Here is an 18,939-nt window from a genome sequence, read left to right as displayed (position 1 = left end):
TGCGCTCCGCCCCGTGCGGCGCCGCCCCTCCCCGTTGCCGTTGCCGCCTGCCCCCGCCGAGGCGCGGGCTCCCCCTCGCGGGCGCGGCCGGCAGCCCCGGGCGCTCCTGAGGCGGCGCGGCGCCGCTCATTGGCGGCGGGCCGCGCGCGGTGATGGTGTCAGCGCGCGGCGCAGAGGCCCCGCCATGCGCCGTGCGGCCCGGCCATGTCGCGCCTCCCGCAGCATGGCCTTGTCCTGGCGGCCCGGGGCTGGCGCGGCGCCGCAGGTCAGATACCCCTCCTCCCCCGCACCCCAACACCGCCCGCGCCTCCGGTAGCGACACTCGGCTGTCGCAGCTTACAGCCCCGCTTTCGCTTCTCGGGTCGCGGGATAAGCGGCTCTCCCCGGCGGCGCAGTGGCAGCCCCGGTCAGGGCTGAATCCTAGGGAAGAACAGGCAGTAACTTGAATAATAAAGCGACGGTAGAAAGCTCCTCGCTGCCTTCAGGGTGTTGCTTTATTTAATGCCCGCTGTGTCCATCTCGTTGCGAGCTGTCCCCTTTATCTGCTGTGTATGTGGAGAATAACCGTAGAAACACCAATTTTAAACTAGGCTGCACAAAAAACTGCTGCTCCATTTCACCATTCCAGTCAAGCATCACACAGTGAACGCTTCGTGTTATGCCTATTGGTTGTCACGCATAAATGATCTTCAATTAGAGGCTAATGATACTGGCTCCCACTGCAAATCCATGGTCTATATGCTTTGCTGTAAGCCTCGGAGTCTCCGCTGCCTGAAAGGCAGAGGTTTTCTTGTGTTATCCTTGCTTATGCTAGTGAAGGGTTAAAAGTATTTGTTCTAAGAATGGCAGCACAAATTGGTTTTCTTGTAGGCATATGGTAAGTAACAAAAAGAGCAACCATTTTCCAAAACATCAAAAAGATATTTACCTTCTGACTACCCTCTCCTTCCTAGAGGTCTGGATGATTTGTATTCAGGCACAAGTGCTTCTTCAGCTGCAAAAGGCTGTGACTAAGAATTCTAAAGTTTCTGACAATTCATTTTTAATTCTGGATTTTGTCTTATCGTGCCCTTTCCCAGCTCACAAATGCATACTTGTAGTTGTCTTTAAAACTCACCTGCTTTGGCTGTGTGTGGGTTTGGAAGTGGAATTCATAACTGTTCAGTTTGGCCAGTGCTGCTGCCATGGAAGGTCAATACACAAACAGGTACTCTTGGGTATCCTCCTGACAGGAAAAGAAAATCACTTTCCTGTGTAAACCTGTGTTATTTGATGGTTTCTTTGCAGCATTATTAGTAAAAACACAGAACTGGAAAAGCCTTGAGAACTGTATAATTGTTCAGATGAGAGAAATTTTTTGAAGATATAGTTGAGAAGAGACAATATACAGGTGTCATGCTTGGAGCCCTGTGGTGTTTGAGTGCTGAGTGCCTTGTGAACACCATTTGTATTAATTGGGATGTGCAAACCAACAGTGCTTCCTGGGTTTTGTTGCTGGGTTGTCAGGTTTAGCATATATTTGTTTATTTCTATCTGCTCCGTGAATATTTGATTGTCATTTGAGTTGTGTGCACATTGTTTCATAAACTACTGTGATGCACAGCAAATGGAGAAGTTAAGGAGGCATATTTATGTCATATAAGTGAAGGAATGCTGCTAAGAGTCTGATGACTAGACCACAGCTCTTCAGTTTCCTAATCGGAAAGTTTTGGGGTTTTTTTACCTTGACATGGTGCATTTCTTTTCCTCTAGTTTGCAAGTCATGTGCTCTCCGAAGATTTTCTATCCAGCCTGCCCAGCAGAAGAAGATTCCAAACCGGTATTTGGGGCAGCCCAGCCCCTTCACACACCCACATCTGCTCAAACCAGGTGAGCTGTGGACCCTGCATGAGCCAGTCATTGATATTTTCTTGTCTTCATTTTTTCGAGTGTATTGATTTGCTGCATTTTAGAGTTGTCTGTGGTTTCAGGTGTTTATGACTACCTTCATTAGCCAGTAATTATATTTAGTAGCTAATTTACTTGTTGGAGATGATACTGATTCCAAAAATAGGCTTCACATGTGATGGCTTTGATCCTTTCTTTCTTTTTTCTCATGGTCACTCAGGGTTGTTTACTGGGTGCTGCAGACCTTTGGTGGCATTTTGTGGACTCACTGCCCTGCAAATAAATACGGTTTTTATTAAGAGGGAGTCTTTTGTGCAAGCTGAACTGTCAGAATGGTTCATATCCTTTGTCTTGTGAGTCACAAAACAAAGGTGCAGTTCAGCAAAGGTGAATGGGGAGTGACATTGATAGGTGGACACCATTTGTCTAAAGAATGTGCCCTGTTCACAGGAATATGCAATATGAGAAGGACAAAAAGAAGCTTGTGACTGTGAAGTTAGACAGTAGTGGTAAAAGCTGAGGTTGTGCATTTTTTTGAGATGCATGAAAATGAGCATGTAGGCATAAGATCACCACAGTTAAAAACAAACAAAAAATTGCAGCAAAAATATATTCAGGAATATGTCTAGGAAAACATTCTGTGTTCTTCAATAGGTGAGTATAAAGGGAGAACAGATGACTATGTGTGTGTGTGTATATATATATATATATATATATATATATATATATTTACACACACACACCCCTGTATTTCATTATAGAATAATTCAGCTCAGAAGGAACCTCACACAGTTAACAGGTTTTTTTACTGTGGTCAAGGCTGGGCTAACTTCAGCATTCGATCAGGTTGCTTAGGGCACTCATTGACAGCTCACAATAAGTGAGGCTGACTCCTTAAAGTGCAGCCGAAGCACTGGAAGTGAATTCTAGCTATCCAAAGTATTTTTCCATTTAATAAAGTAGAGGTGATTTCCTTAAAATAATATGACATTCTTTTATCACAATTATTGTTTTAGAAAGCAAATGCCTTTGATGCAAAGAGAATTTCCAGGCCTCACAGTTGGAAGGCAGTTGGGATGCCCATGTTTCACCCCACTGCAGCTTCTGAAATTCACTGGACTGTGGCAGTTAAAAAGCTGACTGGAATGCAGTGGAACATAGGAAATTTGCAGTATAACATTGTGGAATTGTGAGGCCAGATTGCATTAAAACAGTTTCTGTGTTCTCTGTCATTTCTACATTCACAGAGTAAAATAAATGTGGCAGGACTTTTGGGTTTGTTTGGTTCTTTTTAAAGAATATTACATCTAGTAGGTATTGAGCATATAATCGAAAAGGTGTAAAAATTAATGCAAATAGAACTTCCCCCTCCCACTGCACTCGTGCAAGAATATACTTGCAGTACAAGCCAAATGTCAATTTTTGTTCTAGAATTGCCACTGTGTAAATACATGAAAGAGGAAGAAAAGATTATGAAAGTGGAAAGTTAAGAAACGGTATCAAAATTCAACCTACGTTAAGGTAGGGTATTAGCCAAAGGTACTGATTAAGGCTCTTATATTAATTTAGATCATAATTAGGGAGTCTCACAATTTTAAAAATACATACTTCAGCTGCTGCCGGTTGTCCTTTGAACTTCAGTCCTGTTTTGGTATCTTGATTGCTGTACTTCATGGTTTTTGCGACTGGAACAGTTGAAAGAGTACCTTCATCTGAGAGATCATTTTCTTAGTGTTATTAGAAATACAGTATTTAGCCTTGGAAAAATCTGAATTGTTAAATATTGACAAAAGCTACATATGCCCTGAAGGAGATCCTTCCCTTAACAGGAGTCTGATGGCAGCCTGCAGTCATCTGTGGTTTGTTTCTGCCTGGAATCATATGACTGGTTAGACTCTGCAACCTCTGTGCTTCTGCCTGATCTCCCAGAATCTCTGACACCCAATCTGGCCCTTGTGGTTTAGAAACAGTCACTTTATGAGTTGACTTAGTGTGTATTTGAACAAACATTCTAGCTTTATCTGAGGAAATTAATGCTCAGCCTCAGGAGGCAAACTTCTGTTCAATGTCCATGCTGTAAAACCCATCCATTTTTAGCAGTCAAAGTTCAGTTTGCCTTGCCCCTTCCCCCCCCTTTTTTTTTTACACATTCTATGCAAACATTTGGATGTTTGTTTAAATCTACCGGGTTTTGTGATTTCTACCTTTGCACAGAAATATGTAACACAGCATCCAGTTGGTTAAAACCAATGTCTGTCTTTGTATGATGGAGAAGCAGCCTGAATAAGGATGTACTGTAGGGAGGGAAACTGAAGAGGAGCAAGGGAAAGGCTTGTGAGGGGTTACAAAGAAGCCATGCACGTGTAAGGCATCAGGGAGTAGGCAGGAATCAGGCATGTGATTAGTAAAATACCCTTAGTGCCTTGAATTTCTCCATCTGATTTGTTTTGTATTCACAGGAGAGGTAACCCCAGGATTGTCACAGGTGGAATATGCCCTGCGCCGACACAAACTGATGGTGTTGATCCAGAAGGAAGCTCAAGGCTGGGATGGTTTGGACCACACAGTGATTCTGCTGTCCAACCCCACTTACTACATGAGCAATGACATCCCCTATATTTTCCACCAGGACACTAATTTCCTGTACCTCTGTGGGTTTCAGGAGCCTGACAGCATCCTGGTGCTGCAGAGCATTCCTGGCAAAGCACTGCCATCTCACAAATCCATACTTTTTGTGCCCCGGAGGGATCCAAATCGAGAGCTGTGGGATGGGCCCAGATCAGGCCCAGATGGGGCAATTGCTCTCACAGGAGTAGATGAAGCTTACACCATTGAAGAGTTCAGGCACTTGGTGGCCAAGCTGAAAGGTAACAAAAAATAGAGAGGGAATGAGACGAGGATGTGGTTTGCAGAGTCTGAATGGTTCAGGTTTGGGAGGTGGTCTGTGACATCACTTTGAAACTAAAGTGAACTTGGGGAATGACAAGGAGTATGGCTGTGGCAAAGGCAGCTGGAAGTTCATGTTAGCTTTTTGAGGGCCACCAATGGATATGTAGTTTTGAAAATTTCTGACTTTCTTGTGTATCCATGTGAATGCCAGTCTGCATATCTCTGAAATATTACTGAACAGGAATAAGCAAGACCATGTTTCTGTTTTAGTGATATCTTTTTGCTGACAGAGTCAGGACCAGATGACATACAGGAAACTTGAACCCTTTTTATTCATAGTAGACTTGGAAAACAATCCACACAGGGAGCTTGTTAATCCACTCACATTTAGCTAGATGATGACTTGCCCATGAAATACAGACATTGCTGTCCTTTAGAAATATTCTTTTGCATCTCCCATCACCATGTAGCCTCAATCCTACCTATAATCCAGGAGGAACTTGTATGCATTATAAAATAAAGCTGAAGGAGGCTCATGACAATGTAATAAGGGCAAATGTGACTTTGGAGGGGGCACACAACTCGAGGGAGAGAATTCTGGAGTATTAAAAACCATCTTGGAATCAGTTATTCTGTTTCAAAGAAGGATGTCTTGAAAATGGGTAAGTCACAGGGCAAAAGATGATCAAAGAAAGCATGAAATGTGTGTGAGATGCTGTCACTATAGGACATGAAACAACACGAGCGCACACACTGCTGCTCTCAAGTTGAAGAAAAGGGAAGTTTATTTTCTGACTCCAACATTTATATTTTTCCAAAAGAGACAGTGGATTGGAGGGTGAAAGTGCCACCTCTCCAATGACACTGGACAAACCAACAGTCCATCAAATTTCTCCTCCTCCATAAAAGAATGCAAAACAATAAGTTATTTACAGAAAGTGTGTGAGAAAGTTTGTTACAAGAATGTAAACATCAGAAGGCTTAGAAAATCTTAAATCAGGGAGACAAGATACAGGCTGAACAAACTACTTAGCTTGAAAAAGAGAAAACAAGGCAAGGTATGAGATACGTATAGTTGGGGAAAACACAGAGGATGACTGTGATTCATTAATTGCTGATTTTCTTAATTTAAAAACAAAGGGAACATTGAATTAAATTATCATATGGCATGTTTTGGCACTTCTTAAGTTATAGATCATTTATGGAAGTTTGGAATATCAAAATTAAAATGGAGTCAGAAGTTTGTAATTCTGTGAGGAAGAGGTCCGTGAAAAGCAGTAAATCAGCTAAGGGCAATACTCTTTAATGAATGCCCAGATTCTTAAGCACTTACTGTAAGCAACTGCTCCTGATTACTTTCACCAAAGAAGGAGGGCCATGGTGGACATCAACAGTGACTCACCATGGCTTTTATACTCATTTGCATTTAAAGTGTTCCATGAGGAGAATGTTGGTGTTAACTGATGTTCTGAATATATTTCCACTGTGAGTGTATCTGTTCTCAGTAAGCTCATTTTCTCTGAATGGCTGAAATAAGCAGTTGTTTCCCCAAGTGTCCTGAGGTGGTGTTGATAATCATCTTGATTCCATGCAAAAAGGTGAATTGCTTTTCATGGTCAGTGTGGACACGCTGAATGGGAGAACAATTCACAGGTGCACTGTGATGTGATGGCTGCTTGGCTTACACAAGTGCAGCTTTGACTCATGAATGGATCTCAGCCAGATGCATATTATTCAGTGAAGGTTATAAACCCTGTTATTTGCCAAGAAGTGGGGATTTGTCCAGTCTATATGCTATGAATTAGTAATCTTCCAAATTTAGAAGAGATTACTGGTATTCTGTGACAGTGAAATTGTTTGTATAGACTGTCAATGTAGATTCAGAGAAAATTATTTTCCTCAAATACAGCAGCAGATCTTGTTTAGGAGGAGTGAGTTAGTATTATGTGGAGGACATGTCTGCATTTATTTTAGTCTGTGTCAACTTTTGTTTTGTATTCCAGGTGAGTCCAACATGGTTTGGTATGACCTGAGAAAACCAGTGCATGCAGAGCTGCACTCTGACTACATGCAGCCCCTGGCTGAGGTAAAAGCTCGGAGCAAAAACCGCATCCAGGCCGTTCGACATCTCGTGCAGAACCTTCGGCTGATCAAATCCCCTGCAGAGATTGAGAGGATGAAGATAGCTGGCCGGGTGACAGCAGAGGTAATGGGGTTGTGTGCTCCCCTAATGAACCAGTGCATTCCCTTGGGGAGGTGACTCTCCTTCCATGAGTTGGTCTAATCTGTTACCGAACTGCTGTGTCTCAGCCACTGGCTGGGCTTGGCTTCCTCCACAGGACAAGGGGAAACTGGAAGACTGCTTGGACTACTTGGACTAATTCTCTCAGGATAACTCTAGTGAAGAAAAGCCAGCAGCTGTTGGACTTTGTTTAAAAGCAAAGGACAGCCTTTTCACTGTCTTCCCAGCTTCCTCTCTGCTTTCCAAAATAATTTTCTTTCCCATCTATTATTTTTATTTTGAGGAAAAGAGGATTTTTATGAAGATGTTTCCTATGAATGTGTCTGCATTCCCTCTTCACCCTCAAATACCTTTTGAACTCATTGGCCACTTTAAACAAATCTGACAGATACCTCAAATGCAGTTATGTTTTCGTAAATATTATTAAAATAAATAGCCAAGTAGAAAAGAGAAGTACAGCTTGTCCTTCTCTGAAGGAAAAGCTGCATAAGACAGTCCTATTATACCTGAGGGAATCCGCAGGTGAGACAACTTCTAAAATGCCAAACCATGGGATCAGCCTCAATCGTCTTTTTTTTTCCAAAAACTAGAGTCAGTCATCCCCTAAATACAGTTTCATAGGGAATACATCTTAACTGATTCTAGTCGTGACAGCATTTTCACCAAAGAAAATGGTGAAACCCTCTGGTTCTGGACCAGCTGATTTTGGGCCTTCCTCAAGAGACAACAGGTGAAAAAAAAACCCAGTTCAGGTTCCTTTGCTAACTGAAAGTCCCTTCTTTTTCATAGGCTTTCACAGAGACTATGTTTGCCAGTAAATCCCCCGTGGATGAAGCCTTTCTGTATGCAAAGGTGAGTACTTTGTAGCTGGAAATGAGGTAGAGGGGCTGGATGTTGGTTATCCTTCCAGGAAACCAGAAATGTCGCATCTCTTTATCATGTGTCTCCTGCTATAGCACATTTCTTCACCCAGCCCTTGTGGTTCAAGAGTCAGTGTGAGAAATTCTTCAGCTGTTCTTCCTGTACCCTTATTTAAGGAGTGTAGCTTTTGTCTAAGTTTCTCTCTGTTGATGTCTTTTTGTACTGTATTGAAATGCAAAACCTGCTAAACTGGAGGTAAAGTTTTCACCTTATTCTATAATACAGGTCTGTTGTACAAAATTTAAGTAGTTATAACACCTGTTTGTAAAGCCTGCTTCTCTTGCCTCTAGCCTCTTACTATATCAGATTACTACAGCCATCTTGAAGCAGTTTAGATGCCTCTCAGTTACAAAATAAGGACTAATTGGCTTGCACATTTAGTAAGGAACTTTGTAAGGAAGTGAGATGCCAGTTCGAGAAACATCAGCAGGATTTGACCCTCTGTTACTACATGGATGGGCCTGTGCTGACATGGCACTGGCAGTACTGAGTTGAAAAAACAACTTTAATTAAAGTGTATTTTACAGGTCAGTTTTTCAGTCCAGAGCAGGATCCTAAAACCTTTGCTCCATGTAGGCATCCTGGAGTGTTCTGTCCCATGTGATTTTGGTAACCATAGAAAAGACATGCTATTAACATGTTGAGGGTCTTCATAGATGTGAATTTATTCATTTCCATGTTTTCATCAGCTTCATCATTCAAGAAGGGTAAAGATCTTGAGGCTTATGGTGCTTTTTTCTTCTATCCCCTCAGATATCAAGGTAGTGCTTGCTTTCAAACCTTCTTAGTTTAACAGTCATGAAAAATAGATACTGCTGTAAATACACTGGTACTTTGCAATTTTAAAAGACAGAAGCAAACCATGACTGTTGTCATGCTGACATATAGGATCTTTCAAAATTCACAAAGTTGTATGGCAAATAAGAGCATTACTTTGTATAAAAACAAATCCTCGCCTGGATATATGCCAGTGTAGTGAAAGTTTGAGACAGTATTGAATAGCTTGTACCAGAAGGAGCTTCCTGGAGATCTGGTAAAGGCTTGAAAAATTCTTGAAAAATTGATAGTTCTGTATTTTTTTTTCTAGACTCCTTGAAAAATATTTAAGACTGCTTTCATTTAGTCAAATCACTTTCCAGTTTCACTTTGTATTGTACAAATTAAGAAAACAGTTGTAGGACAAGAATTATTATGGTTCTAGGGCAGTTAATCACCTGAATCAGCACTAATGGTTTCCTCTTCTCTGTATTGTTCCTCCAGTTCGAATTTGAGTGCCGGGCTCGTGGTGCTGACATCTTGGCGTACCCCCCTGTTGTTGCTGGTGGCAACAGATCAAACACTTTGCACTATGTGAAGAATAATCAGCTCATCAAGGTAACCTTTGTGCTGTCCAGTAACTTGAAATGCAGTGCTGTGATACAAATCTACGTTTCCTAGCTGCTGCTTGTTTTGACTGAACAGATCAAAGCACTTAAATACGTATTTTTTAAGTGAGCGAGGGAAAAGAATCCTGTCTTGGTTAATTTTACTGTCAATGGCAGATTCAACTTGTCTTTCTTTCCTCTCAGTTCTTGCTGCAGTATTTTCTGAACAGTGCAAGGACTTGCAAACAGGGTTGCATATAATTTAGTGAACATGTCTGCTCTCACAGCAGCTTGCAATGTTGGGGGCCTCACAAAATAGGGGAGCCACTGTCGCAGGCAGGGCAAAGGCCCCAGGGGATTTTCTGCTGTCACTTGCATTCCTTGGCCTTGCTTTGCAATATAAGGGCAAAGTGCATTCCTGCTCTGCTGAAGCTGAAAAGCATTTTGGTTGCATGTAGCCCAGCAAAGCAGAGAAGGGGAGCAAGTAGGGAACGGATCAGCATTAAATGTCAGGAGGTGGAAGAGTAGTAACATGTTTTGCCTTATTTTGAAGATTCTCATTGAATTGAACTCTCTCCAGCTTTCCTCAAAATAATTGTTTAGATTCAGATAAGTATTTTCAGGGGCAGTATTCCCTCACTGCTCTGCTCACTATTTACTTTTCAGAGGAGCATATGTTTCCTCTGTCTTAATGCAGAATGAAACTTTCCCACTAGCATTGTCTTTTCTGGAAGGTGGGACGCTAGCAGACCTTGAAATGATCTGCAGAGACAAATGTACAAAAGATATGACAGGCTGCTTTTGGCTGGAGGAAGCTTCCTTTGTTGTTCTGTCCTCCAAGGTCAGGCATGCTGCTGTAACTCCAGTTGTTTCTGTTAAAGTTGTTGACTGTCACTTGTTTTTTTGCAAAACTATTAAGTTGAAGATTAAACTCATAAACTTGACTCTGCCTTTGTGTGCTGCTTCCTACAGATCTTGTTTCCAAATAGGCTAGCAAAGTGTCTAATTTGGGAAGTATCTGAATGTTTCATTCAGTCTGTTACTTAGAGGGCTCTGCTTAAAAGAAGGACAAGCGCAGCATGAGGCATTTACTGGACAATCAAACCACAGGCTGAATTCCCTTAATCAGTAAATTGTTTCTTAGCTTGTTTAATTGTCTGGAAGATGGCAGGTGCTGTAATTTCAGGTTTGCTGTAAAGAATTCAACCAGCTATTCTGAAGAAGTTAAAAAGTACAGTATAAATGGATAGTTAATGGCCTGTCTATTCAGTGGGGTGGTGAGGTCTGCTCACTGCTGGTTTATCTGCTGTGTGTCTGTTTGTGCCACTCACCTGTACACAATGATAGAAGCTAGCACTGGAAGTAGCACTAGCAGTGAAATTTTGCTGCTTTAATCTTTGCCTTAACATGCTGTGTCCTCGTCATTCCACATCATATCTACTGGCACAGTCATGGATCTGTGGGATGAATCTCTACCTGTAGTGTAAATCTGTAGAGAATTTACTCCAAACATTTTTTCTTACTGCTCTATTTGTTGTTAGCCCCTTTAAGGAGGGAAAGCAAGGCAGTGGTTTTGTTCCTGGTCCTTTGTCTTTCTGCTGTGTGACTTTTTGGGAGATGTGTAGTCATTGATATGGAACAGCTTTGCTGAATTGAATTGGAGATTCACATTCCCAAAAAATTTTTCTTCATCACCAGAATGTGGTGGTGTTTGCAGGGGTCTCAGGATGAGGGCAGAGAGGAGAATCTTGATTCTATGTTTCAGAAGGCTGATTTATTCTTTTATGATAAATATTATATTAAAAGAAAAAGATATATTAAAACTTACTAAACAAATAGAAGAAAGGATTTAATCAGAAGGCTAGCAAGGAGTAGAAAGGAATGGAATGATAATAAAATCTTGTGACTTACCAGAGAGTTTGAGACAGCTGGACTGTGATTGGCTATTAACTAAAAACAACTGCATGACACTAATCAAAGATGCACTTGTTGCATTCCACAGCAGCAGATAATTATTGTTTTTCTTTTCTTCTGAGGTTTCTCAGCTTTTCAGGAGAAAAATATTTGCAAAAGGATTTTTCATAAAATATATCTGTGACACCAGATCAATCCAGAAAGATTTGTTAAAACAGTCAAGAAAATCCTAGAAGAGAAAGGGAAGGTTGTACAAGCTATTCACCAGTGCATTACAGCAGTGATACACTCTCAGATTTTGTGATACAAAGTGATTTTGTTGGGTCCTCATATCCTATGACAAGGGTAAATTTGTAGCTGCGGGTGATCCTGTGGGGAGCTCAGAAATCCTGTGCTTTTGTTGCAAGCCCCCTCTGTCTCAGTGACTATAGCTGAGAACTTCTCGTAGAAGGAGTTATAGGCAGAATTTGCTGGAGTAAGCAATCCAGGTGTGAATAGGACTTGTCTCAGAGAGCAGAATAGTTCAAGGCAAATGCATATTTTTTACTCCAAAATCTTCATCTTCTAAGTTCAGACAGTATATAAACATAAGTCAGACACTACCTTACAGAGCAACAATCCAACTGGAATAGCCTATTTATAAACAGTAATACCTGGAGTATTACTGTGCAAAAGGAATTCAATTTTCTGCAGCTACATGGTGAAAACAGAAGCATAACCTCCTTTCCTGCTGTCAGACAGAAAAATCAATTAATAGCTGGACTGACCCACAGAGCATTCTTTCCTGTTATTCTCCAGGATGGTGAACTGGTCTTGCTAGATGGTGGATGTGAATTTTCCTGCTATGTGAGTGACATCACACGTACCTGGCCTGTCAATGGAAGGTATGCTGCAGTAAGTTTTTTTGAAGAATTTTGATAAGTTCTTAAATAATTGATGGATTGAATGTGTGTTTAATCATAGTTTTACCATGTCCCATTCTGTGCTGCTTCAGAGTAATCAAATTATATAAAGTAATTGTTCAGCTGTATTCCCCACTGCCTCATTAATTTCTGCATGAATATGTGTGATTATTGCTATTTTCAGCTATTACAGCATGCTTAATGTGCAGAGAGGGGTTTTATACATTCAGCTGTGGCTGACTCCAGTTGTGTGTAAGAAAACAGGAGTTTCAGTTGATGTGTACATAGCTCTGCCAGTCGTGAATTTGCTGGTGTGGCCTTTCATACAAGGAGACAGTTGCTCTGCTTTCTGGTTTTCCCCTGCTCTATCCTTGAACTCAATCTGTACCCAGAATAGGTTCTGGGGACAAAACCTCTTTTCTCTTGGAAACAGAGATTTAGTTGTGAGATATTCCTTTACTCAATGGCCTTTAGGTTCACCAAACCCCAAGCAGAACTGTATCAAGCTGTCCTGGATATCCAGAAGTCCTGCTTGAGCCTCTGCTCCCCTGGCATGAGTCTGGAAAATATCTACAGCCTCATGCTGAGCCTTATTGGACAGAAACTGAAAGACTTGGGTGTCCTGGAGAGCAGCATCACTGACAGCCATTTCTTCAAGGTATTTCAATTTTTTTGCTCTAGTTTACCCCTGTTTTCTCTAGTTTACTCCTATTAATCCTGATTGTTTTATCCTTAGGTAGTTTTAGGGCTTTAATTTGGGTCAGGAATGTGGTTTCAGGATGTCTCTTCTATTTGCTGCTACATGGTGCTTTAATTCATGTTGTGGGCTGGTCTCAGCACAAGAATGAATTTCTCTGAGACAGGGCTGAACTCCAAGATGTGATTCAACCATTTGGTGCACAATTTGGTCTGAAGTAATCCCCGGTCTTATTTGCACATGGTGTGAATATTTGTTCCTTGGCTCTTGCTGTTTCACTCTGCAGATCCATTCCCATTGCTCTGCATTACTTGCCAGCACAGAAACAGCTTTAGAACACAGTCTGAAGGGAGCCATGGGCACATGGGCACTAACACAAGATTCTGGGTCCAGGCTTGACCGCAGGCAGTTATTTGTACTTTTGTGGTCTGTTTAACATCACATAAATCTGCAATGCCACCAAAAGGTGCAGCCTATTCTCAGTCATTCCACCTGCTGCCCCTTCTGCACCATTTTGTGTCAGTGCTGGGACTCACAGAGCTACCTGGTGAATAAGACTGGGAAACTGGTCTGCCTTGGAGCTGAACCTGCAGATAAACAGGATTTGGTTTCAGTTAGAGAAGTTTATCCGGTCACTCACTGCAGAGCTGCACGAGTGCCGATGCCAATACTGCAAAGATGGCGGAACCAGGTGACGGCACTACGGCTTTTGGCAGCCGGACAGGTTCCTGCCGGATTTAGTTGTGCGCGGTGCCGGTGCCATGGCAGCCCCGCCGGACGGAGGGTGTCGTGCCGGATCCTTCCGGCAGGTGGAAGCACAGCCAGACGGGAGCAGCGCCTGCAGCTCGGTCCCCTGGGAATGAGGAGCGTGGAGCAGGGAGGAGTTCTCGCTGATTCCTGCTTTAGAGGGAGGGAGATTAGGATGCTGGCGGGGGAGGCGGTGTTCGTGCCTTGCAGAGGTGGATTAAAATCATGCTGTATTTACTGAATGAAATCGGCACAGCATTCACTCTTTTGTGCATAGCAGAACACTTTCACAGCCCAGAGCAGCTGTAGCCACTGCTGTCAGTTGTGAAGGTCTACTGGTGGGAGTCGTGCAGGGCTTGGATGTTTAAGGGATGGAAAGGATTGGGCAGCAAAGCTCAGCGGTTTAAAAGCTGACACCATGCTGAGGTGGTATGAGTTTGTGCTGCTCTTTTCAGTGCAGGGGAAAGGAAAGGCAATCTGCAATGTGCTCATAATAGGCACCTGGTACTGGTGGATTTTAAGAGCCATCCAGTTCTAGTACATGGAAAGTAGGCCCTGGTGGCCTAGGTGTGGCAGTAAGACTGCTAGTTAAGTACATAATTAACTAAATATTCCGTCTCTTTTCCCTGTCTTTGGTATTGCAGTAAGTTGGGCTGTGTGTAACTGCCTCTGTGACACTTGTTCTGTCTTCTCTTAGGCTGTTCGAAAATACTGCCCTCATCATGTGGGCCATTACTTGGGCATGGATGTTCACGATACCCCAGATATATCGCGATCGATCCCGTTCCAGCCAGGCATGGTGATAACCATTGAACCAGGTAAAAGCCGTCAATGGTAGACAAAAACATGCAACACTGAGGGTAACAGTATTGCCTTTCAATAATTAGCTGGTCCTGCAGACCAAAGCATTTACATCCTTTCTGGTGATGCTGGAAACTATACATTACTGGAAAGCCTTAAGTTATTCCCCTCCCAAAGTCATGACAGTATTAGAAAACCCTATTTCCTTCCCAAATATAGCCAAAGTAACGTGTAGTGGGAGTAAACTCAGGAAGCAGAGTAGTGTAGAGCTCAGGCTGTGCAGCATAGGTGAACTGCAGTGCAGAAATCAGGGTTGATTCACTTGTGCTGCATTCTGTGTTCCTGCCACTGAACTTCTACCAGTCACTGGTAGTGTCTCAAGCATTGCAGTCTACAGTTACAGGGATTCACAACTTATCTTTGCAAATTAGGCATACTGTGAGGAATCTTTCTTTCTCCTTGTCACTAGATTTGGAGCTGTCAGCTGGAAACTTATATTTAATGCTTGTCTCTTCTCTCTCTCTATTCAGAACATTGTTAAAGTCATCATTGTGAATGTAACACTGAGAGCAAGAAGTGTGAAAAGGCCAGGTGTAGCTCTGGCTGTTTCTATTAATGTGCTTCTATCTGTAGGCACAGAGGGACACTTTCCTTTCTTTGCCCACCAACAGCCATGAGTGAGAGGAAAGAGAGGAACTTGCCATATTAAAAATTCTCAGGATCAAACATGTTATGTTGCTGAAAGTCCAACCCCACTCTCCTGGTAGTAAGAGAAAGGTGGTGTTCTGGAGAGTGTTGTGTGCTTTAATTCCCTTTCTTCTTTCAGGCATTTATATCCCTGAGGATGATGCGAGTGCTCCAGAGAGCTTTCGTGGCATTGGTGTGCGCATTGAGGATGATGTGGTGATAACAGAGGATGCCCCTCTTGTCCTGTCTGCTGACTGTCCCAAGGACATCTACCACATTGAGCAGATCTGTGGCCGCAGCTCATGATGCCCCTTCTCTGCCTCTTTCATCCTCCTTGGGAGACATAGCCCTGCGGGGATGCAGATCCCTTAGCTGGCTGTAGTTGTCAAGTGATGGAAGGCATGGACAGTTGATGGCTGTTTCCAAGACTGGGACTGGGCAGTGGAATGCAAAAGGCTTGGGTACTGAGGGATGGGAAAACAAAGTAACCTTTTCTGTGTGCAGTTTTCTTCTTATTTGTGCTGATGTGGAACTGTTGTATGATGTGGAAGTGGATTCATCCCTCTGCTGTGTGGATCCATGTGTTCTGGGGCCCTTTGGGGGGGTTGAATTTTGTCAGTACCACCAGATGCATAGATACAACAGCTGAGACCAAGGCCCCCTTTTTTCCCCCTTAGCAGCAGTTTCACAGCAGTCAGATTTTTAAAATGAGGCTTTTATAAATGCTGGTTTTGGATGAGAAAGTGTCAGCTTGAATTTTATAGAACCATGTAAGGAAAGGGTCTGGTAATCAGGGAGGTGGATTTGGTGGAGAGGTAGTTGTATCTGAAGCCAGTGGAGAATTCTTTTAGTATTTTAAAGATAAGGATGTGTTTAGGCCTTGTTCAGGCGTATGCAAAATAGACCTGCAGCAGGGAGAGACACCTTGTATTTCAGCTTATTGGAGTGTTTGGTAATTTCTAAAAGTACAAATAGGGCTGAGAAGGTTAGACATACCTATTCTTGCTGCCTTCCACGTTCCCTTCCTTTTGTTCCAAAGGTCCATTCCTTTTTTTTTTGCTCTAAGTCCCTCTCTACCCTAGGAAGCAGGGCCATGTTGATTATGCTGGACTCCACTGGTGAGTTGTTGGTTGTCACCCAGATGTTATTGGTTGTCACCCAGATGTGAGGTGTCCAGTTCTGGGACAGTCACAGCACCTTTCTGGCTTCTGCTTGCTGTGTGCTGTAAGTGCAGTGACTTCAGCAGTGGGGTTTTGAAGAGTCTGCCCTATGGCGAGTGTCAAGTCTTTATGTGGCTTTTATATGGAATTAATTGGAATTAAAAGTAATTCTTCTTTTCTGAACTCTGAGGGCATGATAAGAGCTGACTTTTGGGTTTTTCCCAAAGTGCTCTGATATTTCTGAAGCAGCTGCACATGTTACTGGGGATGGATGAGGAGTAAAGAGAAGAGTTTTCTACCCTGACCATCAGCCTACCATCCAGGCCATTGTATGCCACAGTAAATACACCTACTAGAGGCAAGCACAGCATCTGTGTATTTACTGAAAATACTTAGACAATCAGCTATTTACCATGTGTGAAAAATGCTTCTCATCAGAGCGTCTCCTGTGATTTACACTTGCTGTTGCATCACCTTACTTCCTTTCTTGTGGTAGCTTTCAGTGCTCTTCATCTGTTACTCTAAATTTTCTTTCTCTTCTCTTCCTGGATTGTCTATTTCCACTATGTCACTGCTTCCTAATCCATTCTACTTTCTTACCAATGTCACTGCCTCATCCCCAGTTTGGTCTTAATTCCCCACAGTGAATGTAGCCAGAAGCATGTAAGGAAGGTGGTCAGGGTTCTGGAGTTTGACCCTCCCTCTGTTGCTGTGTAATCTCTAGCAAAATCTTCACTTTTTTTCCTTCCACCGCCCCCCCCCTTCCCTTTTTGTTTTTTCTGTTTCACTTAGTGAAGGCCAAGTGGGCCGTGTCTTGCATCTCTCATTGCATTCAATGTGAGCTGGGTGCATGCACTGGGGTTTGAGTTTTGGCACCTGAAAGGCAGCCAAGGCATGCCATAATTTTATTTTCTAAACATGACCAAAAAAATGCTTTTGCAGGGTTTAGTGTATCAAGTTTCACCTATTTAAGGGAATCTGCTAATCTCTGATGGCAGTGCTTGTTAAAATACTCCTGTGTTGCAGTGATAGCTACAGCCTAAAATGTTAGAAAGGAGGCTTCCTAAGTATGAACACAGACCTGATGAGTACTTTTGACGTTGTTCTGATCTCTATTACATTTGTTCCAATTACACCTGTTAGAGCCAAATCAACTGGGCCAAATCTTGGGGATTTTGGAACTATGTAAGCAGTTTAAAATAACATTAATCTGAGAGATACATGTGTGAGCTGATCTGCACGCCCACCCACACATCTAACAGAGTTAATAATGGTACTTAATGTAAATAAACCTTTAAAATGCATATACAAATTATTTTTAAAATAAAACAATATGTAGAAAGTAATTTCTCAGGCCATCAAGTTGCATGCTGTTGAATAGATACCTGCACCTCCAAAACCAGCATTATTTTTCAGGGAGATTTATTAATTGGGTGTGACTTGTCTTGGACTTGAAATAACATTGTCAAATGTAGGCACGTGCTAATTCCTAATTCTCTCAGGAAAATCCTGCAACCTGTAAACACCAGTAGATCTTAGGAATGCTGCAGATGAATGTTTCTGTTAGTAAAGAAGTGTTTGCAACTGCTGAGTGGAAAGTAATGGATCTGCTATGGCTGCTGACTGTGTCTGATTTAGGACATGCATATTCTGTAATTCTTCCACTGTGTTCAGCCATTTTTTCAGCATAAACTGCTGCTGGTTTGAATCTCTTGTTCCATGTAAAGGGTGCATTTCACAGAAGGTATTAAATCTGCATCCTATGAACCTCAATTTTTGAAGGCTTTTTTCTCACTTGTTGCAGAGATGAATAATCTGTGACCTACACATGCTGCAGTGTCCCTTGCAAACAACCAAATCCTTGAACATTTTATACAGCCTTCATCAAGAAACTCTAAAGAGCTTGGTTCTCTGGCTGCTGGCACGGCACATACCTGTGGTGTTCCTCCCCTGGCGCTGATCCCATCCTGCCGGACTGTCTGCTTCTGCCACAGAAGAGATTCCTCACTGCAGCCACTTGGGTGCAGGAGCAGCTCTCAGTGGTGGCACAAGTCGACAGCTGCTTGATGAGGGCGTTAGTGGGATCACGGGGAGTGAAAGTGAAATTGAGGTATGCACAAGTTCATGTGGGGAGAGATTTGATTTCATGTGGCACAGGTCTTAAGGACATCAGAGTATGAGAGAAAGCGAGAACCAGCCATCCCTATGGAGAAACTGCTTTGCTTCTCGAGGAACCCTGAGAGGCTTTTGGCTTTCCTACTTCACCTTCTACCAGGGGACTACTTTGCCTTGCAGAGAACTAGTAAAGCCCTGTTGTTAAATACAGTCTGAACAGAAACACCTATTTGCAGATTTGCTTCTGTCATTGAAGTGGAAAGAAATTTGACATTTAACACAATTTGGCGTTCTACCTCTGTGTGGAAAAATACAGTATGTCTTTCCTAAAATTGCATTCATTATTTTGAGAAGGAACATGGTGGAGGAAGTAGCAAACTGAGGTAGCACAGTAAAGAGAATGGAGATGGAGAGTTTTGGGACTGTGCAGTGTGTTAAGAGAAGAATCAGGAGAAGGTTGTGATTTAGAGCTGCAGAGATGTGTGCCAGGGGGATGGGAGAGCAAGGAGAGAACAAGGGGGCATAAACTGGCTATTCAGTATGTTGTCAGAATGTTGCAATAGCTCCAGAAAACTGGTTATGCTGTTTCATAACCCTGATTGATTTGTCCTAC

General features: G+C 42.6%; 1 protein-coding gene across 1 annotated transcript; it reads left to right on the top strand.

Moving 5' to 3' along the window:
• The first annotated feature begins 90 nt into the window (after nt 1-90).
• On the top strand, nt 91-17,984 carry XPNPEP3 (X-prolyl aminopeptidase 3). Its single transcript, XM_050970253.1, has 10 exons — nt 91-265; nt 1,753-1,869; nt 4,347-4,754; nt 6,780-6,982; nt 7,808-7,870; nt 9,200-9,313; nt 12,016-12,101; nt 12,594-12,777; nt 14,261-14,381; nt 15,191-17,984. The coding sequence occupies exons 1-10, from the start codon at nt 205-207 to the stop codon at nt 15,355-15,357; spliced, it is 1,524 nt and encodes a 507-aa protein (XP_050826210.1). The 5' UTR covers nt 91-204; the 3' UTR covers nt 15,358-17,984.
• The last annotated feature ends 955 nt before the right edge of the window (nt 17,985-18,939 follow it).

Source organism: Serinus canaria, chromosome 1A (assembly GCF_022539315.1).
Source record: "Serinus canaria isolate serCan28SL12 chromosome 1A, serCan2020, whole genome shotgun sequence".
Classification (NCBI taxonomy): Eukaryota; Metazoa; Chordata; class Aves; order Passeriformes; family Fringillidae; genus Serinus; species Serinus canaria.
The sequence above is the reverse complement of the archived record's forward strand: the minus strand, read 5'-3'. Positions and strand labels throughout refer to the sequence as shown.

What these genes read in the sequence shown, in the direction of transcription:
- XPNPEP3 (XM_050970253.1), top strand. Translation starts at nt 205, where the DNA reads ATGTCGCGCCTCCCGCAGCATGGCCTTGTCCTGGCGGCCCGGGGCTGG. An exon ending in AAGCCTTTCTGTATGCAAAG is followed by an intron (nt 7,871 to 9,199) that starts GTGAGTACTTTG and finishes TTGTTCCTCCAG; the next exon opens with TTCGAATTTGAGTGCCGGGC. An exon ending in CTGACAGCCATTTCTTCAAG is followed by an intron (nt 12,778 to 14,260) that starts GTATTTCAATTT and finishes GTCTTCTCTTAG; the next exon opens with GCTGTTCGAAAATACTGCCC.